A 12,343-nucleotide genomic window follows, 5' to 3' on the forward strand; every position below is an offset into this window, starting at 1 on the left:
ACATTTTAAAGGCAACTCATCAGAGTGCTGAGTAGCAGCAGCGGTCACTCTACTCCACACCTGGGGAACGTTAGAGAGGATATCTGAGTGGGAGGTGACGGCAACCCAAAGCGGCTTGAAGCAGGAAGCAAAGCGAAAGCAGCCGAGGATGAAACAATTCAAGGAAAGAGGAGCTACTGTAAAATTAGTGTGGGTGGATTCTTTCAAGTTTCGAAGTTTTGTCATATGTGGGTTTAAATAAGAATTTTATACTTTGAAATTTTTAATTGATTTCTAGGAGATTTGGTTGAGAGGAAGTCATGAAAGCAGCGCAGATACTGTCATACTGTGAGCCTGCCGGGAGGTAAGTCGACATCAAAGCATGATGCAGATATAAATTAAACAGTTGCATGAAATGATCATGTATCATAACTATAAGGTAAAGTCAGCCTTCCTATAAACTGTTAAATCAGTACATTTTCTTTCCATCCAATAGCAGTCCAAACCAGACGACACCACAATGCTGAAGACAAAAATCCAAACCAAAGGGAGGAAATGTGTCAATCTTCCTGTTGTCAGGAGGCCTTTAACCAAACCTGGTTTAAGCAAAACACTCATTCTTATGCTAATTTAGCAAACAGACTTTTGGTCAGGTGAAGAGCAGGTGCCCATTAACATATGGCACTAGTTCCTGTTGTGCTCGAGATGATTTCCAGTCAACTTGTCAGAATTCCCGTTTTGGCAGGTACTGTTGTCATCCCGCTGTCAGAAGGTCGACACCTGTTCCCGCATTTGCAACCACGTCTGGAACAAGTCCCGTCCTTATCAAACCTCGCTGTTTTAAACAGGACGCCTTGCGGACTGAAACTAGGCAAAGGACTTTCAGTTGTGTGTGTCACAACTCTGTCACTGTGATCGTAAGTGTGCCGCGGCCAAGAGATTTATATCCTGCTGCATGTGAATCTCTAAGCTAGCTGGCAGGTGCAGAAGCAAAATACACACTACGCAACACATAACTGTTTTTGCTCTTTGTAAGAGGTGTTCGCAAGTGTAGTGCCAAAATGAAGGTGCATTTTCATCAAGCGTAATAGCATAGTTATACACCAACCACAGCACTGGCAACCAAGAGATTAAGATAATTAGGAACCAGTTTGAGGGGGTGGTGGAAAATGCAAATGCAAAAGGGGAGAGGCAGATGGAGTAGATTAAAAGACAAGTTTCCATGTCAGTTATGTAATGTCTGTCATTATCTCAGCAAGAATAAAATCTGAACTGCAATATAAGTCAGTCGCATTAGGACATTCCTCCTTTTTTGTAATACCGATTATCATAATGTTCATCTTTAACCAACCAATAGTCATAAATATGGCTACCTTCATAACTATAATCCAATCACCCTTAATCACTTTTACAATCAGATGATCTGCACAATTATCTGGAAATATCAAATCTGGACATTTTTCATGTGAAAAATTACATTGATCTGAGACGAGTTCCAATTCTCCTAAAAACTGAGTACAAGTGTCTTTTTAGGAGAACAGCCAGGATGTAAAGTAATAACCATGAAATCCTTTATGACTATAAGGAAAAAAAAAACTAATGAGACAGAATAACGTGAATAAAGACATAGTATAAATAAGTCCAATCCTTATGTTTACAACAATTTTCCTCAGTTATAATGCGTGTTATTAGAACATGTAATGGTGTTCTAATTATCTGAAAATGCTACACAGACTCAAGCAGGGACTCGACAGAATCACATGAGCTTCTCTGACTGCTCCTCAGCGGCTCGGGAGGATAGATATCTCTGAATTAGTCGGTATGTATCCTCTACACACCTGCTGTGCACTAAGCTCACAGGCTGATGTTGGGCGTGTAAAGACACAGAGAGAAGTGTGTAGCTAGCTATGAGTCATTTTTATCTGATGCAGCTTTAGTTGAGGTAAAATAAGAGGCAGAAATTTCTGAGCATGCACACAATTACATGGAACATATTCCAGGAAACAGACGCTTCAGCGGGAGTGTACATGTTAAATCAACTAAATGGGAAGGATGTAACTTTCTATATCATCCTATAATCAGCTTTGGACAGGGTAAAATTTGCTAACCAGTACTCACTCTGCATGCAGCATGTTTGAAATTCTACTTGTGTTTGCGTTTAATTCAGTTTTAGATTAAAAAGAAATTAAGAGCCAAGGCAGTAATGTGAAGAGATGCGGTCGAGGCGGCAGAAACTTGACAAAAAGAGCGCAGAAATGAACTTAATGTGAATAAACATATGTTCATCCAGACCCATCCTCCCTGCCTACAGAGAGCTGAGCCTGAGTATTGCAATGCAGAATAGTGCAAATAAGGAGATTTATAACCAGATAAACCAGAATATTCTATCTGACATTTTAAAAAAAGGAGATTTTACATCCATCTGCGGCTTTCACTCTGGCAGCAAAGTGTGTGGACTGCATGTTCAACTCGTACTTCTCTAGGACTGTCATGATTCTGACCATTATTGACAAATGACATTTTTTTATTACATGAATAATGACCTAATAGCATGGAAATTTGAGTCTTTTAATGTTATGAGTCTTGTAATTATCAAATAATTTTGTTAATTTGTAAAGAATAGTCTGCGCAGGAGTAATTGCTCCCAGTATAATTTACTGTCACCAACAGTAAAGAGAGATAGAAAACCAGGAGAACATATAAATCTAGAATAAATTCTCTCACCACACGTTCGGAGGGGTGATGTGAACTCCCTTCTACTGAGACGAGAGCCATTTTGGATGCTCTTGCTCCTGAAGGTCTTCATGAGGAGCTTGATCTCAGGCTATTTTTGTACCATTTGTGTGATTAGTTTAGTTACTGTTTGATGTCAAGAGGATTATTAGTCATGCTGTATGCTTGTATGCTCCATTTCTCTAGTTGGCAGTGATTTTCTCTATACATTTGTTTTCACTGCACATCTTGTTGTGGATATCCTTGATATTTGTTGTAAAACAGCATTCCACATTAGCAGAGGCGCATCTATTCTAGGTTTATATTTTCCCCTGGTATTCTATTTCATTATGAGGGTTTACATCTGTTGCCTTTGTGATATAATACTCACGTTACTATATTATTTGTTTCCTTTTTCATATGTATATTTAAATAAGTTATATTTGATGTTCGTCACATTGTTGGTTTCTTTTGGATTTGTACACCTTTGTATATTTATATATGTTGGAGATTGCTTTTAGCTTACTGGTCAGGTGATCAGACTGAAAGGATTTAAACAGGTTCATAACTGCTTTGAGCCTGAGGAGGGGCTTGGCCCGAAACATCACTTTTTACTGTTGGTGAATAAATCACATTAAGAACTTCTACAGTGTGTAAACTTATTTTTCTTTATTACCTTAATTTTTCTACAGTCCGGCATTTAGCTTTGAACTTTTTTTTAGGATATGTATGATTAATCTGGTGAGAATAATCATTCATGGAAAAAGATGTCAACACCCACATAAACATACTTACATCACACTTCTAGATATAAGCTTTGGGACACTTTCCCATTAAATCCAATGGGAAAGTGTTTTTTTTTTTTTTTTTTTTTTGTTTGTTTTATTCCACTTAGCACTGAAGAAAATCAACCATTTTAAATGCTTTAAGATGAAGTGCAAATAGCAAGTTCATGGCCGAAGTAGAAGCTAAAAAGCTTTATCACAGCAAGAAAACTAAAACATTAACACAACTGCAAAGCAGAATGTTTAACAAACTTATTTGCCAAACTTATTACCAGTAGTGTATTTTTACCATTTAACATGGTAAAGTTTCACCCTTTGTATTCTGTTGGCTCTTTTGTATTCCAGCAAGTTAACTTGCATATTAAAACCGCTGTACTCCACTCAAGTGCAGTTTCCAGAACAATTGGCACGTTTCTTTATTCAGCATCAACTTGTCCAGATTGTATTGAAGTTTCTTTTGCTTCTTTGCTTTACTGATTGTTTTATGTCCTTTAAACCTGAGGCAGGGTTTTTCTTTTTTTTTTTTTTTTTTTAAACCTCTTCCGAAGAAATTACTTCAATTTGACTGTCTTTTATTGAGGGTTTTCTTGGAGCATTTTTTAATTGTCAGTATTCATTGGGATTTTTTTTTGTCTATAAAGAGAAGATGAAAAAAAACAAATTTGCTTTTAGTAGTTTAGTCTTCACTAAATATGGAAATATGACATTTCTGTCTGTTTCAGTCAATTATGGCCATTATGCAAACATTTTCACAATTATCTCAAATGCTAACTCACATAAAACTGTGAGTAAGCAACAGAGAATCTTTTAACTGTGCAGGTATTTTTCAATATTGCAGGATATTTTGTTGGGTTTTTTTCTATTTTTTTTTTTTTTTAAACTCATCTGAAGAGACTAGAAACAAAATTTAATTTCATGTGGTATGTTTACAGTAAAAATTAGAATCAGTGCTCTGAAGCAATTTTTGCTCTAGTCATTCTGTTTGCAAGGGAGAATGTGAACAACTTCATTGTGTCAGGGTTCAGTACCATCCATCCATCCATCCACCTTCTACTGCTTGGGTAGCGGGGCCAGCAGCTTAAGCAGGGAAGCCCAGATTTCCCTCTCCCCAGCCACATTTGCCAACTCTGTGGGGGGGATCCCAAGGCGTTCCCAGGCCAGCCGAGAAATATGATCCCTCCCAGAGGGACGTGCCCGGGACACCTCACTAAGGAGCTATCCAGTTGGCATCCTGACCAGATGCCCGAGCCACCTCAACCAGCTCCTTTTGATGCTGAGGAGCAGCGGCTCTACTCTGAACCCCTCCCAGGTGACCGAGCTCCTCACCCTCTCTCTAAGGGAGAGCCCGGCCACCCTGCGGAGGAAGCTCACTTCAGCCGCCTGTATACGAGATCTCGTTCTTTCGGTCACGACCCACAGCTCATGACCATAGGTGAGGGTCGGAACGTAGATTGACTAGGAAATCGAGAGTTTCGCCTTCTGGCTCTGCTCCTTCTTCACCACGACAGACCGGCGCAGAGTCCGCATTACTGCAGACGCCGCACCGATCCGCCTGCGGATCTCACGCTCCATCCTTCCCTCACTCGTGAACAAGACTTCAAGATACCTGACCTGACTCCCAACCCGGAGAGGGCAATCCACCCTATCCCGGTTGAGGACCATGGTGCTGATTCTCATCAGTACTTGGGGCATTTTTTCTTTTGTCTAAATACACCTCCAGGCTCTACTTGCTCGTGTGATTTTTCATATCCTGCTCTCCATGTGCCGTTTCTACAGGATAACTTCAATGTATCTGCAAGAATTTGAACTTGCGCCCCTGCCTCTTCAACTATTCTAACAAAGTACCCTGGTGTCATGATCGATTATTGTAAGGTCCCACTGCACCCTATAAACTTAAGAGGAATCAAGCTATATGAGACTTTCTTTGCCCACCAGTTTTTGAAATAATCCATTCCTTTCTTACGCCTCAACTGAGCATCTACAAATAGTTCAGAGCATCCATACAAATCTTTAAATGGTTTTATTCTTTGACTGCTTAGAATCTTAAATGCTGTTCACTTACTTACCATTTGCTGTGGAATAAGTGCCTTCTCAATGACTAAAAGTAAACGTAATTGCCCTCTGAGCTGAGCTGTGCGACTGTAGTCTTAAAATATTTTCAGAAAGATGCAGAGGGTAAAAGTCTTTATGAGCTGTCAGCATTTGATTCAGTTTGTTATCAGAGTTGCTCATGTGGAAATAATTTAGGCCACTGAACACTGCAGTGACAGAAGCCCACTGTGGGGCTTTATTTGGGACATAACTGCCATGTTGCTTGTGAGAAAATGCCAGTTTTCCAGCTACAACACACTGTCCGCTTTGGAGAAGCTGGTTAAATGCTTGGCTCTAAGATGCTGTGGCGATGGGATGTAGATATAATATCTCTGACTAGTCTCAATAGATTCAACAATCACCCAAAGGAGACATTTTAAAACAGATGGTTGGTTGGTTTGTTGGTTTTAAGCCAGTCCCTGTTGCAGTTTTCTTCCTCCTGTGCTCAGTGCTATGTGGTAGCCAAAAATGAGAGAATTTTAAAACCAAAATGGCTCTTTCAAGTCAACCTGGATGGAAAAAAAGGATACAAAATTACAACTAATTAAAAGTAATATTTGAGGCATGCAATAATTGGACAAAAAAAAAAGACCTGATTTGGAAGTTTCTATCTGCTGTAACCTAGAAAATTACAAACTGGAAAATGTGAAAAGACAGAAATTAAAATACCTATGGAGTACTGTACAAATGAAAGAACTGTGGCTTGATCACGCAATCAGATATTTTTACACGCAAGCAGACAGTACAATTAATTAATATGAGTGGCAAATGAAAAAGTGGAGCCTGCTTTGCTCAGAGATTCAACAACTGGCTTTTATGTACATTACAGGCAGCAGGAGGAAAAATCTAAGACAGAAAAAGAAAGAGCCAGCAGAGAGGCATGGCACTGAGATGACTCTCAGCAGTGGGTACTGGTCGTTGGAGGGGGGATTGATCGATAAGGTAACAGTGTGGGACCAAGCATGAGAAACAAAGCACACACTGTGAGAGACATGGCTGAGAAGATGCTCTCTACAGTGGTATGACGCCTCCGGACTCACAAGACTCTCAGAAAGGCAGATTCAGCAAAAACTGTAATTCTTCATATTTGCGATAAATTAATGGAAAAGGACTTTGTTTGAAGTTTGTTTGAGCCAGTGTGTGATGTCGAATTTGCAGATCTGTGTTAATGGAAGCCATTTCCTGTTTTGGTGCCATTCAAATCTTCTCATTTTATCACATGATCATGAAATTCAAATCTCCAGTACTCCCAATAACCTGATTTTTTTTTTGTTTTTGTTTTTTTTAAAAGCTGTCATGAATGAACATTACATTTTTGTCCAACTGCCACAGCCATAACCTTAGAAGACAAGAACATTTACTGATTAAATTTGATTTGAGAAGCAAAACCAAAAGAAGAAAGAAGATTGCCTCAGATACGGATAATAACGGACTGTTGAGGTAAGAACTGGCCCTGTTTTTATTTGCACGTTTTGTCTTGGAGCACTTGCAAAATGTGTTCCTCCACTGGGGCCAGCCACACTCATCAATGGTGGTGCACAATAAATGTTAAGCACGCTCCTTAACAAATAAGCCCCAAAGTGAATAGCCCACTGAGAGACGAGGAAATTCAGGTCTTAAATGAAAATGATCCAGTAACTTGGAGCTATGTGAAAATTTAAGAAGTAAAAACACAGGGGAGCAACCAAGCTGGAGTGCTGGAGATATAGACACAAAGACTGAAAATTACAAGATAAAAAAAGGAAGAATAGAACTCTGCCTGCTAACTGTACGTCTCACGCTACATCTAATAAAGTCCAGCTGTGCTGCGTGGACCAGCTGTCGCGCTTACTTCTTTTACCCCAATGCAGCAGCTGGAAACCGCTGGCAGATGGACACAGAGATAAAGTGACAACAGAGAAAGTGACAGGCAGGCATACACACCGTCTCTCCTCATACCTGTGTATTCCAAGTGGAAGCCAGCGGCTGACACACTGATGTCAGACTGGAAGGTCAAGTACAGGTTGTTGGACGTGCTGTTCAGCAGTTGGGGAATCGTTGTACCTGCAAACAACAAAGGATGCAGTGACGCCCATTTCTGGTCTATATTCCAGATTTACGTCCACGAAAAATGTATAAGAATCACAACATTTATTAAACAAGACATGTTTAAAAATGCATTGCCTATAATAATACACAATGACGCAGCAATTCAATGTATTTTCCAATGAAAAAAATGAATTTTTTTTGTTGGTTTTTTTTGTTTTTTTTTCAGAATTTTCATCTTTTAGAAAATAGAAAAAATAAAATGTTTTGCTCTACCTTTTTTTCCCCCCACATTTTCTATGTAAAAACTGAAGAATGTGAATCGTAAGAATCGGGCTAAATTAATCACATTGCATTTCTATTAGACTGCCACTGTGGAAATCATGTTGAGCATACCTCTACTCAGGAGCTGAGCACAAACTGTAATCTTAGCTCATTTCTTCCTGAAGCAAAGTTCAGGTCAGAAAATCATTTTCTCTATTACAAACTTTGGAAATTTGCATGGATATTTTCACATACAGCATCTCCATAATACCTAAAATGCCTGTTTATTGCAGGCTAAAATACATTTGAAGCCATTTAAAATGATTGAACCGTGTCATGCTCAATCTGTGCCCAGCACTGCTCCAGCTGTGCTGTGGAGCTTTTTCACTATTTAAATAGTTTCCCTCTAAAATGAGATATACACCACTTGAGTAATTGGACAGCTTGTCTCATAAAAATGATATCACAGCAGGAGTCATTATACAACACCAGCCCCTCTTATTCCAGGAATGAGCATCTAAAATGATGTGCTGGCCTGTTTCTTGTTGCTTACCTTTTAAGAGCTGCAGTTTTCATGAACAGCAGCATCGCGGATGTGAAATGTCAGATTAAAATAGGAATTCCATGATGAAAATATCGACAGTAACATCTTAAACTGGCTTTTTAGACAGCCTTCTCAAAACGATATGCCAGGTCTCATCATCGCCACATCTGTCTGCTGCTGGAGCCTTGTGACATCTGACTGAAATTGAAATGGGAGCTGACAACCAAAATTTGGTTACATCAGATTTACCTGAGTAGCTTCCGAGCCTTGGAGCGTTGCCGTCAACTCCGTCAAAAAAGTCCAGTGAATCCCAGTTGTGTTCTGTGGCAAAGGTTACAACTTGAATCTGAAAGAGAAACGAACAATGAAAATCCTAAAAACGACTTGACACGATGACTTGACCATTTACAAACAGCGAATTCACATTATAGAGATAAAAATCTGCATCTGGTTCTTCTTACTTGTATGCCGGCTCCCTCGGGAACAGAGATCCTCCAAGCGCAGTTGAGATAGTGGGCGTATGGTTCTGGGTATCCAGGAGATAGGATGGTCCCTTTGCGGTCAGTAAACACTCCACCACAGGGAACTAGACAAAGAGCCACATAGTGGGAAAGAAAGAAAAAGTGAAGTCTTGACAAAGTTCAGGTTTCTGAAGTGCCAGACAGTTGGGAGTGGGTGGGTATCAGAGTAGGGAAACAGCAAATTGTCAATCTTTAAAAGAACATTTCACCCCTCCATGAATGTCCAGCAGTAAAAAGATTTAAAGCAAGCGGCTCTAAAGTCACCGTTTGTGATGAAACTCAATTGATTTGACAGAAAATTGGAAAAACTGTGATAACGCAGCCATGATAATGATAGGTTCTACTTATATTATGTAAATGAAAACTACATTATTATCATTTAATATTCAGTGGACCATAGCAATGGAAGCCCTCACTTAGCTCATTTCTGCACACAAGTTAACAATTAAACCCTGATCTGTCATGTCAACGCTGTGAGCAAATGGATGACTTCTTTCAACTCCTAAACCTTTTTTTTTTTTTTTTTTTTTTTTTTTTTTTAATATTCTCCCCATTTCAGCCAGTAACACAAAGATATTCATCAAGTCTTTACACACACAGATAAATGCAAAACAGAAGCCCCTCCCCAGGTTGCACTGACATTGTTGGGCATTGTGACACATCTAGAACTAAATGATAAAAGAGTGGGTGGAACAGCTGTAATTTCTTAGCTTTTCAGACAGGTCCTTTTATCCTGTCCACAACATCCAGAGTTTTGGCTCAGTTTTATGTTCATTAGGAACCGTGTTAACCCAGCCATGTAAGATTATTATGCACAACAAAACATGGAGCCAAATGCTCTCCCCTGTTCATCTGAAATATGCAGTAGCTCTGCTGATTAATGCAGACACACTTTACTTTGTATTATCTATGCTTTGTTGACAACCATCGCCCAACTGGCACCAGCAGCAACATGACCTCATTTCAACCTAAATGACGCATATGGCACGTTACAGAAAGAAGTTGTATAAGGTCGATATTCATTGCTTGTCCCTAAAACAATTATTTTCTCTTTTGATTTTCTCCCATTTTATTTAACATAGTGTCAGTTGTTTCTGGACTTTCTAAGTGCATAAAAACAATAATAAGCTAGACAGTTAATACCCCATTTTCCAAGGTTAACTAGCATGTGTGTTAAGCTTTCACGCTATATGGAACCATAAGCAACTTCAGCAGCACAGGGAAAAGTGTGCTCACGATCAAGAAGCTACAGTGGCTGTTTGTCAAGGACAAAGTTTTACCCTGTACAGGTGAAAGATAATGGTTAGAGGTCATCAACCACTTGTGGATTTAAGATGAAAAACAAGGAGAGGAATGGGAGTGGAGGCCCCATTTCACAAAGGGAAATAAAAACAGAGTTTTTACCTATCCAATATTTTTTATATCAGATATATTTACTTAACATGAGTATCAATATTTCCCATGTGATGCCTTCCTTCCCACAGACACTTAGAGAATAGTGCCACAGTGACTGCTTTGGTCTTTCTGCTTCTGAGTGACACATCAGAGAAAATTACTTCTGTTCTGCATCTCAAAGCAATCACAGCAGAGAAATCACACTTTCATATCATTGCAACAGTATTAACTTCTTCTTCGATGGCACGTCATGTTTGGAGAATTCAGATCTGAAGTCGATTAACTAAAAGGAAAAAAAAAAAAACAGCAGAAAGATCCTGGCTCGCGTAATTATTTTGAGGTCTGTTCTGCAAATAAAATAATAAAGATCAGTGACAATAATATACAAGTGCTGCGCTAAAAATGTGAAATCCTGTGGACGTTACTTGAAGGCTTCTCGGAGGTATGAAGAGCTATGCAATCAATAACATGGCAAGTGACCAGGATGCTGATGCCAGTAACATCTCTGATTTGTGGAGTTATTTCCTGCAACCTTTCTAGAATACTTTGATTATATTCATTGTTCAATGCTGGGAACAACACCTGGAAAAACTCATTTTAAAGAATAAAAAAAATGCAGCATCTCTGTTTATTTCTTTGGAGAAGAACAGGGCTTAGCCAGCCTGCAACAGATCAAGAGTTTTGTTACAGTCACATGACTCTGCAGTGTTTCTTGTTCAGTGTAACAAACCATGCAAGCTTCAAATCCTCACTGTTCTGATTATAGATATTCTTCATAATTCTAGATGTAAGCTGGGCATGTGTGACTGCAGGTAGGGAAGCATACATACGTACATACTGTGTTGTGTTTTATCATGTCTGAAATACAGTAAAATTACGGTGGTTTTTAATCAGGAAAGCTTTGGTCAAATATTTGCATATTTGCACAACAAAGTGTTTCAGCTCAGCTGGAATTTCACATTTTAAAGGCAGAGTATGTAAGATTTCAAGGCGATTCTTTCCACCACCAGGTGGCAAACACCAGGTCGTGAGCAAAATCACAAAACTGCTACCTCCACAAACGACCACAGATTGGCAGTAATGAGCAAAACTCACCCCTCACCCCTCCTCCTTGCCGGCTCCAATGAGGGCAGGAATCGCTTGTGAGCTGTAGCTCAGAGCCGCTCTGCAATAAATCGGCTTATACTCCCCCTACTGGTGGAAAAAAAGTACTTTTGTTTTTTACTGGTCAGAAAACATTCAAAAAGGGTCTTTGTCATTAATTAAACTTGTACGTAAAAAACACATCAAATATGGACAGACTGGAACCTACATGTTTAAAAAAAACTATCTAATTATGATTTTAGTTATTTTTTTAGTTAATGTATTTTGAAAATATTGAAAATTTTACATACTCTACCTTTAAATAAAACATATAATAATATAACTATTTGTTTATGTGACTTGTTACGATTACATCTGAATTACATTTGAGATAAAGCTTTACATTTGTATTTCATTAAGTTCCTGCAAAAAACAAATAAAATAAATAAATTCCAGCATGCAAAAGTTTAGGCACCTCCAAGCAAAGAATTCCTCAATTAGTAAAAGATTATTGTTCAGTTTTAGATTATATCTTTTTTTGGTTTTTTTTTTTAAAAGCTAAATTACTTGATGAACCCCTCTTATAGTCATTTTTAGGGCACATATTTTCAGTAGTTGTTGAAGGGATATTGGTTTATAGCAGGGTTGTCCAGGTCCGGTCCTTGAGGGCCACAATCTTGCAGATATTTCCAGACATCCCAGCTACACCACACCTGACTTAAATTAATGAGTCATTGAACCTAATAAGCTTTTGGTTCCATTTAATGCGAGTCAGGTGTGCAGAAGAAGAGGTACATCAAAAACCTGCAGCCCTCGAGAACCGCCTTTGGACTTTGGTCCTGATCTGTGGCAAAAAGCTTCAAATCCTGTGAGATTCTTTGACTGCCTTGAACATCCTGATTAAATCATTCATCATTTATTTTTGATGATGTTTTGGCAAAACC

The 12,343-nt window shown here is 38.9% G+C and overlaps 1 protein-coding gene across 1 annotated transcript in view; it reads right to left on the reverse strand.

Annotated features, from left to right (window-relative positions):
- LOC306756259 (CUB and sushi domain-containing protein 3-like) overlaps nucleotides 1-12,343 on the reverse strand; it is a gene marked incomplete at both ends in the record, with an annotated part of 262,816 nt that overhangs the window by 91,598 nt on the left and 158,875 nt on the right. Inside the window, 3 exons of the mRNA XM_079240980.1 lie at nucleotides 7,506-7,610; nucleotides 8,650-8,746; nucleotides 8,862-8,986. Of these exons, the coding sequence (XP_079097106.1) occupies nucleotides 7,506-7,610; nucleotides 8,650-8,746; nucleotides 8,862-8,986 (327 nt within the window). The remainder of the gene's footprint in view (nucleotides 1-7,505; nucleotides 7,611-8,649; nucleotides 8,747-8,861; nucleotides 8,987-12,343) is intronic.

This window comes from Telmatherina bonti (assembly GCF_933228915.1).
Source record: "Telmatherina bonti genome assembly, chromosome: 5".
Classification (NCBI taxonomy): domain Eukaryota; kingdom Metazoa; phylum Chordata; class Actinopteri; order Atheriniformes; family Telmatherinidae; genus Telmatherina; species Telmatherina bonti.